Raw genomic sequence first — 24,544 nt, forward strand, 5'->3', positions numbered from 1 at the left:
TTTTTTTTTTCGAGTCTGCGCCAAATTGATAAAGAACCGAGAAGTTATTAGCTTATCGGTTTGTCATTGATTCCCAATTGCAGTTTACTTATCAACATGGATTTGCTAAAATTACTCCTCTACGTCACGTTAACCCTGAGCTTACTGACCCAAACAAATGGACAAAGATTGTGTAGAACTCCAAGTGGAAATAGAGGAGAATGTATATCAATCTACGACTGCCCGAACCTTCTTCGTCTATTACGAAGTCCAAGCCTGACCCAAGATATAATAACAGACCTTAGGAGACTTCAATGCAGCAGGAGATCCAATGAAAGTACCTTTGTTTGTTGTGAACGAAGTCAGGAGCAAAACGTACGACCGAACCAAATCGTAACGTCAAGCAACAATCGAGGAAACGTAATCGATACTTGCGGTATTGAAGGTACTACACGTAGGATACTAGGAGGAGACGAAGCCAAGTTGAGCGAATTTCCTTGGATGGCTCTTCTGGAATATGAGCGCAGTACGATCAACATTTAAGATTCCTTTATTGCGAACTAGTTCAAATTCTAATATCTTTACAGGGAACGGAACTTGGACCCAGGAATGCGGAGGTTTTTTGATCAATACTAGATATGTCGTTACAGCGGCTCACTGCGTTGCAGGCAGATCAGTAGACAATGTAGGACGACTAGTGAATATCCGGATAGGTGAGTACGATACCGAAACCAATCCGGATTGCGTTAATGACGGAATCGAAGAGACTTGCAACGATCCGGTACTGAACATGGGAGTTGAAGAAATTATTACACATGAGGATTACATCCCTGATACCCCGTCTAACAATCAAAACGACATCGCACTCATACGTATGTCGGGTAATGTAAGGTATACAGAATTCGTCGTTCCTATCTGCTTGCCTACGCCTGACTTTCGCGGAACACCGGTTGGAAGTGAGGTCACAATAGCTGGCTGGGGCCAAACCCTAGATCAAACACGAAGCTCTGTTAAAATGAAGGTCAATATCCCTGTGGTCAGTTTCGAACGATGTCAGAGGGAATATTCAGGGAGAACAAATCTCGATCCAGACTTACAAATCTGCGCTGGTGGCAACTACATTCAAGATTCCTGCTTTAGGGACTCAGGAGGACCTCTAATATCTCGCCAAAATGGAGCCTGGATTGCCGAAGGTATTGTTTCCTTCGGAATAGGCTGTGGATTGGAAATCTCTTCAGTCTACACAAGAGTATCTGCTTATGTGCCATGGATTCTTAGCAATATGAGGCCTTAAGTCTCAAAAAATTATGTCATGATATTTTCATAGGAGTTTGCATTTATTAATAGAATGTGACTCTTGCGAATGTAAATGTGAGATATTGATAGTCAAATTCCTTTCATAAACCCCAGATTGTAGCATGATTTACGATTGAATAAATACTCTGATTTTAGATACAGAGATAAGATTTCCAGAAGTTTTTCTTCACTCTCAACACTTCCTATGGTAGTTTGTGCAGTTTCAATCGAGCTCTCCTCATGTTCGGGTTAAATTCAGGAAAAAGTCTTTAATTCTGTGGTTAGAGATGAATCTTTTTATTTGCTTCCTAATTGTTGTAAGTGCAGAAGTTGGTAATGTAAATGGTCGTTCAATTGGGAATGAGAAACTTTTCGATCAAAATGAAGTGCAAGACAATTTCGTGCATGAATATGAGAAAAGTGATCAGGTGAAGGGTATTAATGACTTAGATTGGATACCTGAACAAATTGGTGTAAGAGATGCTACTGGAGAACTTCAAGTTGATACCTGGTGGAGACCACCGTTGCCTCCTTTAACGGATGATTGGGTGACTCCATGGGATCCACCAATTAGTAGTACTCCTTGGACTCCTCCAACCCCACCTACAAGTAGCACTTGGGCAACACCTTGGGATCCCCCACTAACAGATGATTGGATAACTACTACACCACCAACAACAACAACAACTGAAGCTTCTCTTCCTCCTGGTTGGGATCCACCCCAAGCGCCTACGATAAGACCACCAGTTAATGAGTCAGGTCCACCAGGACCTCCAGGATGGGAACCTCCGTTGAATCCCACAGTATCCCCTCCGATCGCTGAAACAACACCGCCCTGGTGGCAACCACCTTCCAATCCTACAATTACAGCACCGACGGAATCACTTCCACCAGATTGGATGCCTCCTAGTAATCCCACGTTTACTACTCCAACAACAACTACTACCACAACAACGACAACACCAACAACAACGACTACTACTACTACTACCACACCTCCTACTACAACTACAACAGCAGATCCAAATGAAACGGATACAATCCCAGACGATTGGGAACCTCCAGGAGTTCCAACTGTTACTACTCCAGCACTTCCGTGAAACAACTTTTCCAAAGGGTAGATAATATAACTGAAAGTGATGTAAAGATACTGAAATTTTCTTGCGTTATTAAAGAAGTTCTGAAGAAATTTCAGTAGGAAGTGTCGGAGTAGAGTGCATAAATGTGATTAAAGGGATGAAATGTGAGGTAACTTTTGTGTTTTAATGGAAGATCATGAAACCTGGTAAATAGGGAAATATCACAAAAGAGGGGAAAATGCATCACGTAAGAATTGTGACACCTGTCAAAAATATTTAAAATTCCATCAAAAATTCTGTCAACGCTCAAGTGGCAAATATGTGAAGCTCTATTTAGTATTTCAGGGTAATTTTTGAATATAGTTTGGAATGATTTCGGATTTTCGAATGTTTGACTGAAGGAATGTCTGCCCTGCCCTCCCTTAAATTATCGTTTGTTATGCTTACTCTGTGTTATTGGTTTCTTAATAAAAGGAATTGGGGCTGAATGTAAAATGTTTTAACATAATTTAAGGAAAAATATTGTTTTATTTTCAAAAAAAATCTTTTTTTGTCAGTACAATGTAAAATTGATCAGTAAAAAATTCAAATAGACAGGAAAGAATTCAAAATTGTTAGTAAAATTCAATTTTATTCGGAAAAAATAAGTCAGATAAAAATTAAAAACTGATCATAAGTCTTTTTAATTAAATTCCTTTAAATTAAATTAAATTAAATTAAATTAAATCGAGGGTGATTCGTAACTCCTTAAATCTAACTTTTCCAAAATATTTCATCATTTATCGCACTTAGGGGAATGTTGGCATGGTTCCCACAGAGTGAACCTACACTGAGAAAAAAATGGGGATGCGATTAACTTTTTTTCCTCATAAGTTTAACATTTTTTAGGTGTAAAAATATATCAACATTTTTTAATGTTAATTTTGCACATTTCTAAGGGTAAAATTAACATGAAAGAGGGTAACTTTAACCCCTAATACACCTAAAAAGCATAATATTTACACCGATTTCGGATTAATACTGCAGGGTAAAACTAACATTTCCGGAATACTATTTTAACTTTTTAAGATTTCTCTCAGTGTATGTTTGCTAAAAGCTAGTTCGTTATTTCTTAGCCATAAGATAGATAATTATTAAGTTCATGAAACGAGATGAGAAATGGTAAGTGAACTCTTTGCCAACAAAGAGAAAATTCGCATTATTTGAAGGTTCACTCTGTGCGAACCATACCTACATTCCCCTACACTATTAACGAGTTCCGTATAAATCCATTTGCCAAGGGCGTAACTTAGATTTTAGTAAATCGGGGCCATATTTGTAATTATATTATAATAATGCTTCCGGTGATCGTCAGAAAAATATGCCTCTTTCAAATTAAATGAATAAGGTTTTTTCTCCAAAGCTTTCGAATCTTGGTGTGGATCTTCTTCAGTGAGTCAATTTGGAACAGAGGCGTGCAAGAACCGTTGAAACCGAATAAACGTCAAATGAAACATGCACGTCAATGGTCAAAGCGCTACCCAGAACAAACTTATTTTGATGTTTATTCAGTTTCAACGGTTCTTGCACACCTCTAATTTAGAAACCTCTAAATATTTGAATTCGATTTGAATTTGAAATTGAAAAATTTAAAGTCGAAAGCTTTGGAGAAAAAAAAACTAATTTTAATTTGAAAGAGGAATATTTTTCTGACGACCACCGAATTGAGGAGAGCATAAAGTTTTCGTCAGACTCCAGAAAGAGAAGTATATTATATAACTTGAAATTTAGGAATATAGTTTTGGAGGACCATTTCCAAAAAAAAAAACTTTTTTTTTGAACGCAAAAAGCAAAAAATAAAAAAAAATATTGTTTAAAAACCAATTTTAATCTAATCTCTGAATTTAAGCTGATTGAAAAAAATAATAAAACGCTTTATAATGGCCTTAATCTTTAGAGATAACCATTTAGGAACTGTTTTTTTTTATGAAATTGTCTTCTTTAATCCACTTCTGAAACGATTTTGATGATTTTAACAAATTTAAACGAAGGTAAAAAAAACGTTCTTATGGATCTGTGTAGTTTTTTTTGGGAAATTTTATTTTTAGTTTAAAAACAATTTCTTAAAAGAGTTCTTAGGTGCTTAAAAGGCTTTACTAAAAAAAAAAACAGTATTTTAATTCGATTTTGACGATGTTAGAAAGTTCGGATTGCTGTTACATTTTTTAAGCTTTTGAATATTAGGTTCCTTGGTGTAAGGAAAAGGGCTCAAAAATAGCTTGAACTATCTTTTCAAAATTAATATTTTCTACAAGTTTCTTTTATAAATTATCAAAACCTTTTTATAAAAAGTTTTCTTCAAAAATTTACCAAAAAAATTCAGTATTTTAGCGGTTTTGATTATTTTTAGGTCCATGGAAAAGTTGAGAAGTTTTTAATGATGAATTTTGGGAAGCGTTTCTTTAAAAAGTGCACCGTATATCTACTTTTAGGGCAGAATTACATCGACAGTAAAATGTTCACCGTATTTCGTTAATTAACTATGTATTACGTTAATTAACGTTAAGTAAATAAACCGAAAATGCGATAAACGATGAGCAAGAAAAAGCACTGTATGCTTAATTTCTCGTACAGTTTTTTTTGCTCACCATTTATCGAATTTTTATTTTATTTCCTCAATTTTCTTATAATATTTTCACCTAATTCCACCGAATATGAGATAAGGTAATACGGTAATTGAGAATTTGCGTAAGAATTGCAACGAAAATGCGTAAATTAACGAAATACGGTGAGGCTACGGCGAGCATTTTATTGTCTCAATGTGATTCTGTCCTTAATGCAACTCGATTTTGGATTGAATTGAATTGAATTGAATTGATTTTTCAGTAAGCTCATAAGAATCAGCAAATGACATTTCCATGCAACAAAGGTACATTTATTGGGTGAAAATAACCTTAAGATAGGTTAAATCTTAAGCGGAAGTAGCCCAAGCAGCATTTTTTTCTTAAAATAGTCTTATAGAATTCCCTAAGTAAGGCACTATAGAACCAAAAATCTATTTATTTACTTATAACGCTCTTGCTTCCATCACTGAGATTACTATAAGTAAAGTGGCGCACTCTTAAGGATCTTAAGAGCTGCTATAGGAATTTCAACAGAAAATTTTCACTTTAAGACTTTTAAAAGTGCACTAAAAGACTTATCAAATACTTGGTTCTATAAGGCAGCTATTTTGCTTCTTGGGAGAGCACCTTTGAAATAGGGATTTTTCACCTATTTTTAATTTATATTGTGCCCTATCGTGATATAATTTTGCTGCACAAACAGATTGAGAAACTAAATTACATTATGATATGGATCAGTTCCATTTAAACGCAGGAGAAAAATTCCAATTTCAAAGATGCTCCACTTCCCCTAGTGTTATTTAATTATTTTAGTAATATAATTTTTTTTGTTAAAATTATTGAGCTTGTATTGGTGGCAAGAGCCCCTATCTGCCCCTTCCTTCACTAAGAAAAAACTGGGGTGCGATCAACTCTTTTTCCTCATAACTTTAACACTTTTTAGGTGTAAAAATATATCAACATTTTTTAATGTTAATTTTACACCTTTTTAAGGGTAAAAATAACATGATAAAGGGTAACTTTAACCCCCAATACACCTAAAAAGGGTAATATTTACACCGATTTTGGATCAATTCTGCAGGGTAAAATAAACATTTCCGGAATGTTATTTTAGCTTTTTCGAATTTCTCTCAGTGTTGGGACGCCCTGATCATATTTACGCTGAGAAAAAAACGGGGGTGCGATTAACTTTTTTTCCTCATAACTTTAGCACCTTTTAGGTGTAAATATATCAACATTTTTTAATGTTAATTTTACACCTTTTTAATGGTAAAAATAACATGAAAAAGGGTAACTATAACCCCTAATACACCTAAAAAGCATAATATTTACACCGATTTCGGATCAATAATGCAGAGTAAAATTAACATTTCCGGAATGTTATTTTAACTTTTTCGGATTTCTTTCAGTAGTGTAGCAAAATACTAATTAATTTCCTTCAGTCAGTATTTATCAGTATATCCAGGCATTTTTTTTTATAAATAATACGTAAAGAAAATCTTCATTACCAACCTAAAATAGCCCCAGTATCCTCTATACTTAATAAATCAAAACATTGTTGTATTGCAGTTGCTAACAACCACCAGCAAATATTTTTTTTAAATGTTCTTTTTTATATTTGAGCTTGTTTCATTAAATCACATTTGTGTCAAAACAACTTCTTAGACTGTGACTTGTAGCTGAGAAAATGATCAATTTACGCTATCTTATGGAAATATCACCAAAAAAAAATCCAAGTGTAAGAAAAATTTACTGTTTGATTGTATTTAACACAGTTATTGTAAATAAAAACAAAATGACAAATGCTTTTCTCTGATTTCCTAGAAAGTATAAGTTCAAATACCAGTAGAGTTTGCACAAGATTAAGATGAATTGACATTGGTCTTATCAAATTTGATTTTCGAATCATTTGGCGGTGTTTTTGAAGTTAGGAAATTCAAGTGCAGGGAGTATTTAAAAGCGATTTAGCCGAATTTAAAGTGACACTATCGCAGTGAAGTAAGACAGTGACGAGTAGTTAGTAGCAACCTTTTGGTATATCGGTATTTTATTGGAGATAATTTCCTTGGGCGTCATTTTGAGATAGTTTCATAAAGCTCTGGAGGGAAAACTGCTGAGGCAGCTTTGGAGGTTCTCTGGTTTTATGTTTGAAGATAAGACAGATGTGTTGGTGTAGTTAATACAACATCATACTTATGCAAATCGGTCTGTTGGAGGCTCAGTTTGACGCTACATATCAGTTTCAATTTGAGTTTCAGTCATGTGGGATTACTTTAGAGTCAGAGTTAAAATTTCCTATTGTTTTATTCTCATTTTCCTCAATGTGTCACTTATTAAATCAGGTACAGTGTGGATTGATACAGTGTGTTGCTCATTAATTGCTATATATCCTAACTATCCTATGATCCAGAAACGAATTTCTCATCATGTGATATCCCAAATGAATTTGAGGAGGGTGAATGCAGGCTAACCAGTGATTGTCCAGTATATCGACAATTACTGGAACAGAGACCATTGCGAGGGGATAAGATAAATTTTCTCAAACGACTTCAATGCACTGAGGAAAATTCAATTTGCTGCACAAAAGAAGGAAACTATAAGTAAGTCTAGACGCAGTTCTAAGGAAATCATTTCAAATGCATATGGGCATTCCTTAGCAAAATTTAGGACATCCTAAAAATTCTATAGCACTAAAAATTTAACCAAAGTTATGACCACTGGTCTTTGTTTGCGGACAAGTTAAAATTCTTGTGCATTTCATTATTCTTATGCACCAAAGACTAACACTAAAGAAATGTGCAAAGAGCTATAGTCAATATTGTTTCTTTTGAAATATTGAGTTAATTTCTTTCATAAACCGGTCTCCAGCACATCAATAAAATGTAAAATGAGACATTGAGTGAATAATAAATACATCGTCTGTTTATATTTACTGTCTCTGAGAATCTCCATTAAGCATGTTGATAATTTTTTTTGTGTCTCCCAGTAAACCCAGCATTGAAAGTGACCCAGCAACCAAGAAGGAGAGATCTCATACGGTCAATGTGGCTTTTGAGAATCGTTTTGGTGGTGATGAATTGCCCGCCCTCAGAGAATGTGGAAATTCTCTGGGAAACAAAATTATAGGTGGTCAAATTGCTAACATCGATGACTTCCCCTGGACGGTTCTACTGATTTATGAATCAAGTAACAAGCCATACAACTTTTAACAAATTTAGGTCACCTCTAAACTTATTTTTTTCCCAGGCTCTGGCGCAAAGCCCCAATTCGGATGCGGAGGAGCTCTAATTTCACGGAATTATGTCTTAACGGCCGCACATTGTGTCACAGGTCCAATCACTGACACGAAAGGAAGCCTGTAAGTAGTTTATTATGTCTCTTTAAATATTAAACACATTATAGAGGATGTGGGTGCAAAATGACGATGTTCGAATAGGTACGATAGATTTAATTTAAGAGAATCATACAATAAGATTCGTTTTTTATATAAAGCGGAAAATAACTATTACAATAACTTTAAACTTAGCATTTGTAAATAAAAGTATTATTTCTTTTTTTTTTTTAATTTCACATTACTCATCTTGAACGTATTTCCCCTATATGAGAAAAAGTGTGACCTACAAAAATAGAAGTCGCGAATGAAAGTTTTATGGTTAATGATAAAGAGAAAATCAATAAAAAGTTGTTGCACAAAAACTAGATAAATTAGAAAACACACAAAACACTGAAAAAAAATAATAATATAGTTTTATTTTTTCAATTTTTTATTTAAATTCTATCTTCAATTGAAAATTTTAATTATCTCTTCGATATCAAATAAATAATACAATAAAACATTGTGCAAAATGTTTGCTCATAAATAATTCTATTAAATTTTTTTTTATTGACAGTAGTCAATATTAAAGTTAATAGGGGAAAGTACTCTCCCTTCGAACGTTCATGCCTTCGAATAATGTGAATTTTCTTTTATTTTTCCTAGAGACTTATACACAATTATCACATAATTATCAATAATTGATGATAAGCTAACTAATATTTAATAAAAATGTGTAAGTCTCTTAGGAAAATCAAAAGAAAATTCACATTATTCGAAGGCATGAACGTTCGAAGGGAGAGTACTTTCCCCTATGTATTTTTTTCCTATTTGAATTTGAAATTATTATTCATTCATTCATTTTCAACCGCTTATCCCTATTGGGGTCGCGGTTGAAATTATTATTTAAAACATATTTTGAATTTGTATTCCAAAAGCATTTTTTAATAGAATTCTGAAGTTATGAAGTTTTTCGAAAGTAAGGTTTCTGAATTTGTCAATTTTTTATTATTTTTTGTTTTTAGAGCGCTTTATCATTAATATCCAATGTATTTTGAAAAAGAAAAATGTCAAAATTACGAGAAAAATTTGTAAAAAGGATGTTTTTCCATAGAGCATGGGATATTTTTGTCAATTCTGCGGACAACTGGATCTTGTTTAAAGTTTGTCAAAAGTATGTTTTTCCATATAAAATGTAGAAAACAAGTTTAGTCAAATTGGTATTCAACATCCTCTTGATAAAATTTTATCAAGATCCATTAATTCGCTAACCAAAACCTTTATTTCAGGGGAGTTTTCAAAATTTGTCGATTACTTAGCACAATTTTAAGATAATGGCGAAAATTTTATTTTAGAAAAAATATTAAGAAATGATTTTAAGTCAATCAATCAATCAAGGATTGAACTATAATTAAATTAATATATATAAAATATTTATTTAGTTCGAAAAATATTTCTATGAATTAAAAATAAATTCAGAATATAATATTAAGTTAGATAGAGTAAGTGTACCAAATTCCGGATAGTTTGCAATTCCGGCCACTTTTTTATTCCTCAAATTTCCATGAACTTTTAGTTTTTGCATACTTTAGAGATTATACAATGCAAATGTAGCTTCGTTAAATGAGATAATGTGAAAAAGACTCTGGAAGAACTCCCGAAGTGCAAAGAACAATGAGAATTAAGGTGGCCGAAATAGGCCACCAAAGCTATGTCTACATTTTTATTCATTTTAAAATGCAATAAGAATAATTTTAGAGAAAATAAAGACGATAAACTATCTACAATTCAATAATCAATTTATATTAAAAATAATTTACATTTGAAACTTGAGACTTTGGCGTTTGTATACAACTATGTCGAAATTTGGCACACTTACCCTACATTTTTTCAAATTCAAATAAACGTAAATACTTATGCCTTCGCCACACTTTTTAACACGGTATAATATCATGAAATCAAAATTCGCGTTAATTTCTTACTCAAAAGATTTGCATAAGTCTATCTCACTCTTTCGGTCTCAAAATTGGACTGAACTAAATTTAATTTGATGTGGTGCTCAAATGAAGAAGAAGACTGTGAAAGAGTAGAATAGACATACAAAACTTTTAAGAAAGAATGGGATGTGAATTTTAACTTTATGAAATGTTCCTGATCTGAAAGATGTACCGGAGCCATTACATTGAAAATTTATTAACATTAAAAAATAAATGAAATAATTTTAGGAATCTTTCTCTCAGTTTTAGAGATAAAGAAAACATAACTAGGGGATGATGGGGCTATATGATTTTTGATATATTTCTAAAGGAATCTGGGCCTTACTAATTTAATTCAGATCCACAATTGTTTTGTCTATGTAAATTACATTACGTTAAAGCCCAATTCAACTGCACAAAGTAGCCTAATGTCAGCTTCAGACTGAAGTTTTAGCCCAGTTCCCGAAGGTCTCGAAAATCTAAATAAGAAGCAATTTTATTGATTTTTCAAAATCTAATGTATCGTTTACGCCTAATGTTCAATCCTAACAATTTTCGAAAAAATAACGCTAGATAAGGGATTAAAGAATTTAAACCTGATGGCTAAGACTTAGGTCTGAAACCCGTATAAGCTCCCATTATTTAAGCTAAATAGGGTTAAATGGTGAAATTCATAATCATTTATAATTCGGAATTTTAAGATTTCATCACTGTTTTAGATGGATACTTGAATGTAGGGCTTGCAATTTCTGGTAATATTCGTTTTTTTCCCATATGAAGCAGTTAGGAATTCTTAAAATTCATACTTATAAATGATACCTGATCACTTCGTTTTAACCTTTTTTATTAGAGATTACATAGGGTAAATGTTCTAATTCAAAATCATTTCCAGATGCTTTAACTTAGACAGAAGATTCAACACATTAAGTTCATATTTTTTTCTGAAGAGAATTACATAAATTTGCTCCTTGAGTCTTCTAGAATATTACTGTTTAGTGAAAATTCAATAAATATAATTTGAAAACTTCTAAAATACAAGAAAAATACGCGAGCGTAAAATGCTTCTATTGGAAACATATCAATCTAAATGGAGACAAGGGAATGTTTCTAATTGGAGACAAACAGTGTAACTGAAACCGCGACGAAAGGCTTCCAAAACCTTGTTTGTTTGGATTTGTTCTTATTTCTGGTCATTTCTCCTTTCCCATCTAAAACAATAAGAAAATCTCTCCAAAAAGTTATATTTCCGGGGTTTTCTACACAGAGAAAAATTACCCTCTAAATTCAAGAAAAAAATACTCTAACTAAGGGTTCGATTTTGCTCCAAGCAATTTTTTTCTTAAATTTCGCTTAAATTAAGAAAAAATTTCTATAAGAGCATTTTCTTAAATTTTAGAGTACGATGGTTTTGAAATTCAGTAGCTTTGATTTTAGACTTTTTTACTCTTAAATTTAGAGAAAAATAGTTTTGAATTTGTAGCAAAAATGGTTTTGATTTTAGAGTATCATGGTTTTGATTTTAGAGTATTGTGGTTTTGATTTTAGAGCATTGTGGTTTTGATTTTAGAAACTTATGGGTTTGATTTTAGAGTATCATGGTTTTGATTTTAGAAACTTATGGTTTTGATTTTAGAAACTTATGGGTTTGATTTTAGAAACTTATGGGTTTGATTTTAGAAACTTATGGTTTTGATTTTAGAGTATTGTGGTTTTGATTTTAGAAACTTATGGTTTTGATTTTAGAGTACCATGGTTTTGATTTTAGAAACTTATGGTTTTGATTTTAGAAACTTATGGTTTTGATTTTAGAAACTTATGGGTTTGATTTTAAAAAATTTATGGGTTTGATTTTAGAAACTTATGGTTTTGATTTTAGAGTATTGTGGTTTTGATTTTAGAAACTTATGGTTTTGATTTTAGAGTATCGTGGTTTTGATTTTAGAGTACCATGGTTTTGATTTTAGAGTATTGTGGTTTTGATTTTAGAGTATCATGGTTTTGATTTTAGAGTACCATGGTTTTGATTTTAGAGTACCATGGTTTTGATTTTAGAGTACCATGGTTTTGATTTTAGAGTACCATGGTTTTGATTTTAGAGTACCATGGTTTTGATTTTGGAGTGTTTGCTGTGTTGATTGTCGAGTATTGCTGGTTCTGAAAGTAGAGTATTCTGAGGTTTTGAATCAAGGCAATTTGAGGGTTTTTTTTGTGAATGTTATATATTTCATTCTTTACCTTTTTCCACGTGATGCATATGATTCATGCGTATTCACTTCCATGAAACTCTCATATGCATCTTTCATTTCAATTTTCTATATGAACTTTGCCAATCGGAATTTACCTCCACTGAAGTATGTTGCTTAATCTGAAATATTTAAGAGTATAATGGTTTTGATTTTAGAGTATCAAGGCTTAGAACCTCTCATAGTCTGTCTTATTTCGATATTTTTATATAAACTTTTCCAATCGGAATTCATCTCCACTGAAGTATGTTGCTTAATCTGAAATATTTAAGACTAATATGGTTTTGATTTTAGAATATTATTGTCTTGCTTTTAGAGTACTTTGGTTTTGATGTTGGTCTATTGTGGTTTTGAATGCTTTTAGAGTATTGGGGATTTGATTTTAGACTATTGTAGTGATGATTCTACAGCATTGTGGTTTTGATTTTAGAGTATCGTGGTTTTGATTTTAGAGCATTGTGGTTTTGATTTTAGAGTATTATGGTTTTGATTTTAGAGTATTGTGGTTTTGATTTTAGAGTATTGTGGTTTTGATTTTAGAGTATTATGGTTTTGATTTTAGAAACTTATGGTTTTGATTTTAGAGCATTGTGGTTTTGATTTTAGAGTATTATGGTTTTGATTTTAGAGTATAGTGGTTTTGATTTTAGAAACTTATGGTTTTGATTTTAGAGTATCATGGTTTTTATTTTAGAAACTCATGGTTTTGATTTTAGAGTATTGTGGTTTTGATTTTAGAGTATTATGGTTTTGATTTTAGAGTATAGTGGTTTTGATTTTAGAAACTTATGGTTTTGATTTTAGAGCATTGTGGTTTTGATTTTAGAGTATTGTGGTTTTGATTTTAGAAACTTATGGTTTTGATTTTAGAGTATTATGGTTTTGATTTTAGAAACTCATGGTTTTGATTTTAGAGTATCATGGTTTTGATTTTAGAGTATTATGGTTTTGACTTTAGAGTATTGTGGTTTTGATTTTAGAGTATTGTGGTTTTGATTTTAGAGTATTATGGTTTTGACTTTAGAGTATTGTGGTTTTGATTTTAGAGTATTATGGTTTTGATTTTAGAAACTTATGGTTTTGATTTTAGAGCATTGTGGTTTTGATTTTAGAGTATTATGGTTTTGATTTTAGAGTATAGTGGTTTTGATTTTAGAAACTTATGGTTTTGATTTTAGAAACTTATGGTTTTGATTTTAGAGTATCATGGTTTTTATTTTAGAAACTCATGGTTTTGATTTTAGAGTATTGTGGTTTTGATTTTAGAGTATTATGGTTTTGATTTTAGAGTATAGTGGTTTTGATTTTAGAAACTTATGGTTTTGATTTTAGAGCATTGTGGTTTTGATTTTAGAGTATTGTGGTTTTGATTTTAGAAACTTATGGTTTTGATTTTAGAGTATTATGGTTTTGATTTTAGAAACTCATGGTTTTGATTTTAGAGTATCATGGTTTTGATTTTAGAGTATTATGGTTTTGATTTTAGAGTATTGTGGTTTTGATTTTAGAGTATTGTGGTTTTGATTTTAGAGTATTATGGTTTTGATTTTAGAGTATAGTGGTTTTGATTTTAGAAACTTATGGTTTTGATTTTAGAGTATTATGGTTTTGATTTTAGAAACTCATGGTTTTGATTTTAGAGTATCATGGTTTTGATTTTAGAGTATTATGGTTTTGATTTTAGAGTATTGTGGTTTTGATTTTAGAGTATTGTGGTTTTGATTTTAGAGTATTATGGTTTTGATTTTAGAGTATAGTGGTTTTGATTTTAGAAACTTATGGTTTTGATTTTAGAAACTTATGGTTTTGATTTTAGAGTATCATGGTTTTTATTTTAGAAACTCATGGTTTTGATTTTAGAGTATTATGGTTTTGATTTTAGAGTATTGTGGTTTTGATTTTAGAAACTTATGGTTTTGATTTTAGAGTATCATGGTTTTTATTTTAGAAACTCATGGTTTTGATTTTAGAGTATTGTGGTTTTGATTTTAGAAACTTATGGTTTTGATTTTAGAGTATAGTGGTTTTGATTTTAGAAACTTATGGTTTTGATTTTAGAGCATTGTGGTTTTGATTTTAGAGTATTGTGGTTTTGATTTTAGAAACTTATGGTTTTGATTTTAGAGTATCATGGTTTTGATTTTAGAGTATTGTGGTTTTGATTTTAGAGTATTGTGGTTTTGATTTTAGAGTATTGTGGTTTTGATTTTAGAGTATTATGGTTTTGATTTTAGAGTATAGTGGTTTTGATTTTAGAAACTTATGGTTTTGATTTTAGAAACTTATGGTTTTGATTTTAGAGTATCATGGTTTTTATTTTAGAAACTCATGGTTTTGATTTTAGAGTATTGTGGTTTTGATTTTAGAAACTTATGGTTTTGATTTTAGAGTATAGTGGTTTTGATTTTAGAAACTTATGGTTTTGATTTTAGAGCATTGTGGTTTTGATTTTAGAGTATTGTGGTTTTGATTTTAGAAACTTATGGTTTTGATTTTAGAGTATCATGGTTTTGATTTTAGAGTATTATGGTTTTGATTTTAGAGTATTGTGGTTTTGATTTTAGAGTATTGTGGTTTTGATTTTAGAGTATTATGGTTTTGATTTTAGAGTATAGTGGTTTTGATTTTAGAAACTTATGGTTTTGATTTTAGAAACTTATGGTTTTGATTTTAGAGTATCATGGTTTTTATTTTAGAAACTCATGGTTTTGATTTTAGAGTATTATGGTTTTGATTTTAGAGTATTGTGGTTTTGATTTTAGAGTATTGTGGTTTTGATTTAGAGTATTGTAGTTTTGATTTTAGAGTATCATAGTTTTGATTTTAGAGTATCATGGTATTGATTTTAGAAACTCATGGTTTTGATTTTAGAGTATCATGGTTTTGATTTTAGAGTACTGTGGTTTTGATTTTAGAGTATTGTGGTTTTGATTTTAGAAACTTATGGTTTTGATTTTAGAGTATGATGGTTTTGATTTTAGAAACTTATGGTTTTGATTTTAGAGTATTGTGGTTTTGATTTTAGAGCATTCTGGTTTTGATTTTAGAGTATCATGGTTTTGATTTTAGAGTATCATGGTTTTGATTTTAGAAACTCATGGTTTTGATTTTAGAGTATCATGGTTTTGATTTTAGAGTATTGTGGTTTTGATTTTAGAGTATTGTGGTTTTGATTTTAGAAACTTATGGTTTTGATTTTAGAGTATCATGGTTTTGATTTTAGAGTATTGTGGTTTTGATTTTAGAAACTTATGGTTTTGATTTTAGAGTATCATGGTTTTGATTTTAGAGTATCATGGTTTTGATTTTAGAGTATTATGGTTTTGATTTTAGAGTATCATGGTTTTGATTTTAGAGTATTGTGGTTTTGATTTTAGAGTATTGTGGTTTTGATTTTAGAGTATTGTGGTTTTGATTTTAGAGTATTGTGGTTTTGATTTTAGAGTATCATGGTTTTGATTTAAGAGTATTGTGGTTTTGATTTTAGAAACTTATGGTTTTGATTTTAGAGTATCATGGTTTTGATTTTAGAAACTCATGGTTTTGATTTTAGAGTATTATGGTTTTGATTTTAGAGTATCATGGTTTTGATTTTAGAGTATCATAGTTTTGATTTTAGAGTATTATGGTTTTGATTTTAGAGTATCGTGGTTTTGATTTTAGAGTATCAAGGTTTTGATTTTAGAGTCTCATGGTTTTGATTTTAGAGTATCATGGTTTTGATTTTAGAGCATTGTGGTTTTGATTTTAGAGTATCATGGTTTTGATTTTAGAAACTTATGGTTTTGTTTTTAGAAACTTATGGGTTTGATTTTAGAAACTTATGGGTTTGATTTTAGAAACTTATGGGTTTGATTTTAGAGTATTACGGTTTTGATTTTAGAGTCTCATTGTTTTGATTTTAGAGTATCGTGGTTTTGATTTTAGAATCTTATGGTTTTGTTTTTAGAAACTTATGGTTTTGTTTTTAGAAACTTATGGGTTTGATTTTAGAAACTTATGGTTTTGATTTTAGAAACTTATGCGTTTGATTTTAGAAACTTATGGGTTTGATTTTAGACACTTATGGGTTTGATTTTAGAGTATTACGATTTTGATTTTAGAGTATCATGGTTTTGATTTTAGAGTATCGTGGTTTTGATTTTAGAGTATTGTGGTTTTGATTTTAGAGTATTGTGGTTTTTCTAAAATCAAAACCCTGATACTCTAAAATCAAAACCATAATACTCTAAAATCAAAACCATAAGTTTCTAAAATCAAACCCATGAGTTTCTAAAATCAAAACCACGATACTCTAAAATCAAAACCATAATACTCTAAAATCAAAACCATGAGACTTTAAAATCAAAACCCTGATACTCTAAAATCAAAACCCTGATACTCTAAAATCAAAACCCTGATACTCTAAAATCAAAACCACGATACTCTAAAATCAAAACCATGAGTTTCTAAAATCAAAACCATGAGACTCTAAAATCAAAACCATAAGTTTCTAAAATCAAACCCATAAGTTTCTAAAATCAAAACCACAAGTTTCTAAAACCAAAACCACAATGCTCTAAAATCAAAACCACTATACTCTAAAATCAAAACCATAATACTCTAAAATCAAACCCATGAGTTTCTAAAATCAAAACCATAAGTTTCTAAAATCAGAACCATGGTACTCTAAAATCAAAACCACGATATTCTAAAATCAAAACCATAATACTCTAAAATCAAAACCATAATTTTCTAAAATCAAAACCACGATACTCCAAAATCAAAACCATGAGACTCTAAAATCAAAACCATAAGTTTCTAAAATCAAAACCACAATGCTCTAAAATCAAAACCACGATACTCTAAAATCAAAACCATGAGACTCTAAAATCAAAGCCATAAGTTTCTAAAATCAAAACCACAATGCTCTAAAATCAAAACCACGATACTCTAAAATCAAAACCATGAGACTCTAAAATCAAAACCATAAGTTTCTAAAATCAAAACCACAATGCTCTAAAATCAAAACCACGATACTCTAAAATCAAAACCATGAGACTCTAAAATCAAAACCCTGATACTCTAAAATCAAAACCATAAGTTTCTGAAATCAAACCCATAAATTTCTAATATCAAAACCATAAGTTTCTAAAATCAAACCGATAAGTTTCTAAAAGCAAAACCATAAGTTTCTAAAATCAAACCCATAAGTTTCTAAAATCAAAACCATAAGTTTCTAAAATCAAAACCATAAGTTTCTGAAATCAAACCCATAAATTTCTAATATCAAAACCATAAGTTTCTAAAATCAAACCGATAAGTTTCTAAAAGCAAAACCATAAGTTTCTAAAATCAAACCCATAAGTTTCTAAAATCAAAACCATAAGTTTCTAAAATCAAAACCACAATGCTCTAAAATCAAAACCACGATACTCTAAAATCAAAATCATGAGACTCTAAAATCAAAACCCTGATTCTCTAAAATCAAAACCATGAGACTCTAAAATCAAACCCATAAATTTCTAAAATCAAACCCATAAGTTTCTAAAATCAAACCCATAAGTTTCTAAAATCAAAACCATAAGTTTCTAAAATCAAACCCATAAGTTTCTAAAAGCAAAACCATAAGTTTCTAAAATCAAAACCATGATACTCTAAAATCAAAACCATCATACTCTAAAATCAAAACCATAAGTTTCTAAAATCAAACCCATAAGTTTCTAAAATCAAAACCATAAGTTTCTAAAATCAAACCCATAAGTTTCTAAAAGCAAAACCATAAGTTTCTAAAATCAAAACCATGATACTCTAAAATCAAAACCATAAGTTTCTAAAATCAAAACCATGATACTCTAAAATCAAAACCACAAGTTTCTAAAACCAAAACCACAATGCTCTAAAATCAAAACCACTATACTCTAAAATCAAAACCATAATACTCTAAAATCAAACCCATGAGTTTCTAAAATCAAACCATGGTACTCTAAAATCAGTTTCTAAAATCAAAACCATAATACTCTAAAATCAAAACCATAATTTTCTAAAATCAAAACCACGATACTCTAAAATCAAAACCATGAACCCATAAGTTTCTAAAATCAAAACCACAATGCTCTAAAATCAAAACCACGATACTCTAAAATCTCTAAAATCAAAACCATAAGTTTCTAAAATCAAAACCACAATGCTCTAAAATCAAAACCACGATTCTAAAATCAAAACCATAAAACCATAAGTTTCTCTAAAATCAAAACCATAAGTTTCTAAAAAATCAAAACCATGAGACTCTAAAATCAAACCCATAAGTTTCTAAAATCAAACCCATAAGTTTCTAAAATCAAAACCAAACCCATAAGTTTCTAAAAGCAAAACCATAAGTTTCTAAAATCAAAACCATAAGTTTCTAAAATCACCATGAGACTCTAAAATCAAAACCATAAGTTTCTAAAATCAAAACCACAATGCTCTAAAATCAAAACCACGATACTCTAAAATCAAAACCATGAGACTCTAAAATCAAAACCATCATACTCTAAAATCAAAACCATAAGTTTCTGAAATCAAACCCATAAATTTCTAATATCAAAACCATAAGTTTCTAAAATCAAACCGATAAGTTTCTAAAAGCAAAACCATAAGTTTCTAAAATCAAACCCATAAGTTTCTAAAATCAAAACCATAAGTTTCTAAAATCAAAACCATAAGTTTCTGAAATCAAACCCATAAATTTCTAATATCAAAACCATAAGTTTCTAAAATCAAACCGATAAGTTTCTAAAAGCAAAACCATAAGTTTCTAAAATCAAACCCATAAGTTTCTAAAATCAAAACCATAAGTTTCTAAAATCAAAACCACAATGCTCTAAAATCAAAACCACGATACTCTAAAATCAAAATCATGAGACTCTAAAATCAAAACCCTGATTCTCTAAAATCAAAACCATGAGACTCTAAAATCAAACCCATAAATTTCTAAAATCAAACCCATAAGTTTCTAAAATCAAACCCATAAGTTTCTAAAATCAAAACCATAAGTTTCTAAAATCAAACCCATAAGTTTCTAAAAGCAAAACCATAAGTTTCTAAAATCAAAACCATGATACTCTAAAATCAAAACCATCATACTCTAAAATCAAAACCATAAGTTTCTAAAATCAAACCCATAAGTTTCTAAAATCAAAACCATAAGTTTCTAAAATCAAACCCATAAGTTTCTAAAAGCAAAACCATAAGTTTCTAAAATCAAAACCATGATACTCTAAAATCAAAACCATAAGTTTCTAAAATCAAAACCACAATGCTCTAAAATCAAAACCACGATACTCTAAAATCAAAACCATGAGACTCTAAAATCAAAACCCTGATACTCTAAAATCAAAACCATGAGACTCTAAAATCAAACCCATAAGTTTCTAAAATCAAAACCATAAGTTTCTAAAATCAAAACCATGATACTCTAAAATCAAAACCATAAGTTTCTAAAATCAAACCCATAAGTTTCTAAAAGCAAAACAATAAGTTTCTAAAATCAAAACCATGATACTCTAAAATCAAAACCATAAGTTTCTAAAATCAAACCCATAGCTTTCTAAAATCAAAACCACAATGCTCTAAAATCAAAACCACGATACTCTAAAATCAAAACCATGAGACTCTAAAATCAAAACCATCATACTCTAAAATCAAAACCATAAGTTTCTAAAATCAAACCCATAAATTTCTAATATCAAAACCATAAGTTTCTAAAATCAAACCGATAAGTTTCTAAAAGCAAAACCATAAGTTTCTAAAATCAAACCCATAAGTTTCTAAAATCAAAACCATAAGTTTCTAAAATCAAAACCATGAGACTCTAAAATCAAAACCATAAGTTTCTAAAATCAAACCCATAAGTTTCTAAAAGCAAAACAATAAGTTTCTAAAATCAAAACCATGATACTCTAAAATCAAAACCATCATACTCTAAAATCAAAACCATAAGTTTCTAAAATCAAACCCATAGCTTTCTAAAATCAAAACCACAATGCTCTAAAATCAAAACCACGATACTCTAAAATCAAAACCATGAGACTCTAAAATCAAAACCATCATACTCTAAAATCAAAACCATAAGTTTCTAAAATCAAACCCATAAATTTCTAATATCAAAACCATAAGTTTCTAAAATCAAACCGATAAGTTTCTAAAAGCAAAACCATAAGTTTCTAAAATCAAACCCATAAGTTTCTAAAATCAAAACCATAAGTTTCTAAAATCAAAACCATGAGACTCTAAAATCAAAACCATAAGTTTCTAAAATCAAAACCACAATGCTCTAAAATCAAAACCACGATACTCTAAAATCAAAATCATGAGACTCTAAAATCAAAACCCTGATTCTCTAAAATCAAAACCATGAGACTCTAAAATCAAACCCATAAATTTCTAAAATCAAACCCATAAGTTTCTAAAATCAAACCCATAAGTTTCTAAAATCAAAACCATAAGTTTCTAAAATCAAACCCATAAGTTTCTAAAAGCAAAACCATAAGTTTCTAAAATCAAAACCATGATACTCTAAAATCAAAACCATCATACTCTAAAATCAAAACCATAAGTTTCTAAAATCAAACCCATAAGTTTCTAAAATCAAAACCATAAGTTTCTAAAATCAAACCCATAAGTTTCTAAAAGCAAAACCATAAGTTTCTAAAATCAAAACCATGATACTCTAAAATCAAAACCATAAGTTTCTAAAATCAAAACCACAATGCTCTAAAATCAAAACCACGATACTCTAAAATCAAAACCATGAGACTCTAAAATCAAAACCCTGATACTCTAAAATCAAAACCATGAGACTCTAAAATCAAACCCATAAGTTTCTAAAATCAAAACCATAAGTTTCTAAAATCAAAACCATGATACTCTAAAATCAAAACCATAAGTTTCTAAAATCAAACCCATAAGTTTCTAAAAGCAAAACAATAAGTTTCTAAAATCAAAACCATGATACTCTAAAATCAAAACCATCATACTCTAAAATCAAAACCATAAGTTTCTAAAATCAAACCCATAGCTTTCTAAAAACAAAACCATAAGTTTCTAAAATCAAAACCACAATGCTCTAAAATCAAAACCACGATACTCTAAAATCAAAACCATGAGACTCTAAAATCAAAACCGTAATACTCTAAAATCAAACTCATGTTTCTAAAATCAAACCCATAAGTTTCTAAAATCAAACCCATTAGTTTCTAAAATCAAAACCATAAGTTTCTAAAATCAAACCCATAAGTTTCTAAAAACAAAACCATAAGTTTCTAAAATCAAAACCACAATGCTCTTAAATCAAAACCACAATACTCTAAAATCAAAACCATGATACTCTAAAATCAAACCCATAAGTTTCTAAAATCAAAACCATAAGTTTCTAAAATCAAAACCATGATACTCTAAAATCAAAACCATAAGTGTCTAAAATCAAACCCATAAGTTTCTAAAATCAAACCCATTAGTTTCTAAAATCAAAACCATAAGTTTCTAAAATCAAACCCATAAGTTTCTAAAAACAAAACCATAAGTTTCTAAAATCAAAACCACAATGCTCTTAAATCAAAACCACAATACTCTAAAATCAAAACCATGAGACTCTAAAATCAAACCCATAAGTTTCTAAAATCAAAACCATAAGTTTCTAAAATCAAAACCATGATACTCTAAAATCAAAACCATAATACTCTAAAATCAAAACCATCATACTCTAAAATCAAAACCATAAGTTTCTAGAATCAAACCCATAAGTTTCTAAAATCAAACCCATAAGTTTCTAAAATCAAACCCATAAGTTTCTAAAAACAAAACCATAAGTTTCTAAAATCAAAACCACAATACTCTAAAATCAAAACCACGATACTCTAAAATCAAAACCATGAGACTCTAAAATCAAAACCCTGATACTCTAAAATCAAAACCATGAGACTCTAAAATCAAAACCATAATACTCTAAAATCAAAACCATCATACTCTAAAATCAAAACCAAAAGTTTCTAAAATCAAAACCATAAGTTTCTAAAATCAAAACCACAATGCTCTAATATCGAAACCACGATACTCTAAAATCAAAACCACGATACTCTAAAATCAAACCCATAAGTTTCTAAAATCAAAACCACAATACTCTAAAATCAAGACCATAATAGTATAATAAAATTCAAAACCACTATACTCTTATTTCGAAACGATGATTTCGCTAAGATCAAAACCAAAATAGTCTTAACTCGAAACCTCTATACTCTAAAATCAAAACCATGACCTTCTAACTTTAAAACTTCTGTATGCTCTATCAGTGTTCAAAACTATGATTCTCTAAAATCAAACCCACTGTTCTCCTATTATTAAGCACAATTTATTCTATTTTTTAAACTATCATACTCTTTTAGAGAAATTCAAGCGCAAAATATCTCAATTATAGGGGAAAATATTTTGAAATTCTTGTACTCTTGATTCAAAACCACGTTTCTTAATTTTTTCTAACTCAAAATTTTTCTCTGTGTATTGAAGCATTTGCAGTCACTTCAGAAAAACCCATTTTGCTCACGAAATAGGTAATTATTTCATTTGAAAAATTCACGTACCGTTAACGCTAAAGATTAGCACTCAACTTAACTAAAATTAGCCAGAAATATGACATAAATGTTAAACAAAACGAATAAACAAAACTCACCTCAATGTGTTTTTCATTGGAAAACATGGTCGATTGATGGAAACTTCGATGGTGAAAAGGTACACTTTATTTTTTTCTGAGAAATTAAAAAATTAAAATTTGTGAATATGAATGGATTTTCCCTTTATTTGGAGCAAAATTAACTAAATAATGAAACTGTGGCATAGAAAATATAAAAATATAATAATTTTGTACTGTATTTATCATGAAAACAATGACGTTTCCATTTGGAGTAGTGAGAAATTTCCATTTGGAGCAGGTTTTGAATTATCTTAATTTACCCTATTCTAAGTTAAATAATAGACAATACTCATGTTTATAATAACAGTCCTGCAATCCTGACTAACTTTTTTCAGTTTAATTTCAAAAATTTTTAAGTTTGAATATTCTTTCGAATTTTGTTTTAGATTTTTAGTAATTTCTTAATATTGACTAAAGGAAATTTAGAATTAGGGGAAACTGGGGCACCACCAAACACTGCGATTTTTTAATCGGATATTCCACTTCAGAGGATAAGACCTATAGGAATTTATAGGCACTATAGGGATGCTTGTCCACTAAAGAAAGGGTCGAGATAGGTCAAGTAGTTTAGAAATAAAAATTAGTGTTTGGTGGTGCCCCAGTTTCCCCTAATCCACGCATTATTAAATTTAAAAATTGAGATAAATCTTAATTTCAGAATCAAGGTTCGCTTGGGTGAATACAATACCGACACCAGTGAAGATTGCATCCAAGAGATCGACGGATTGGACTGTGCTGACCCAGCGGTGGACATTGACGTTATGAAAGTGATTCCCCATCCGGAATACAATTCAGCCACACGTCACAAGTACCACGATATTGCGCTCATTAAACTGGCCAGACCTGCAAATTACACGGACTTCATCCAGCCCATTTGTCTGCCAATGAATGGCCTCGACCATGGCATCATGAATGGGCAGCGACTCTGTGTTGCCGGATGGGGAAGAACTGACATGTGTAGGTGTCTGGTAGTTCAGGTTTTCTGGCTTTTCTTGATCTCAAACTCGTATTGCAGTTCGTGAAACACGTGGCTTCCAGCCGAGTCCAATCAAGTTAATCGTAAGGTTACCCATCATCGATATCTCAACCTGTTCTAGGGCTTACCGGCCTTCGAGATTGATCTTGGGCCAGGGTCAGGTATGCGCAGGTGGGAAGAAGTCCGAAGACACTTGTCCAGGAGACAGTGGGAGTCCGTTGATGTATTTCCATTCAAAACTTGGGAAATGGGTGGCTTCAGGAGTTGTAAGTTTGGGGCTAAATGAGTGTGGTACCGATGGAATACCAGGAGTCTACACCCGAGTTGACACCTACCTGCCCTGGATTCTGTCAACCATCGAAGCCGATTGA

General features: G+C 30.5%; 2 protein-coding genes across 2 annotated transcripts; both read left to right on the forward strand.

Moving 5' to 3' along the window:
• On the forward strand, nucleotides 1-24,544 carry LOC129799042 (uncharacterized). Its single transcript, XM_055842637.1, has 10 exons — nucleotides 1-505; nucleotides 567-1,272; nucleotides 1,598-2,371; nucleotides 2,451-2,518; nucleotides 7,210-7,299; nucleotides 7,368-7,557; nucleotides 7,944-8,143; nucleotides 8,204-8,315; nucleotides 23,856-24,154; nucleotides 24,213-24,544. Exons 1-10 carry the CDS (start codon nucleotides 97-99, stop codon nucleotides 24,542-24,544), a joined length of 3,180 nt encoding a protein of 1,059 aa, XP_055698612.1. The 5' UTR covers nucleotides 1-96.
• On the forward strand, nucleotides 1,501-2,527 carry LOC129798612 (mucin-2-like). Its single transcript, XM_055841839.1, has one exon. It carries the CDS (start codon nucleotides 1,563-1,565, stop codon nucleotides 2,373-2,375), a length of 813 nt encoding a protein of 270 aa, XP_055697814.1. The 5' UTR covers nucleotides 1,501-1,562; the 3' UTR covers nucleotides 2,376-2,527.

Source organism: Phlebotomus papatasi, chromosome 1, assembly GCF_024763615.1.
Source record: "Phlebotomus papatasi isolate M1 chromosome 1, Ppap_2.1, whole genome shotgun sequence".
NCBI classification, from domain to species: domain Eukaryota; kingdom Metazoa; phylum Arthropoda; class Insecta; order Diptera; family Psychodidae; genus Phlebotomus; species Phlebotomus papatasi.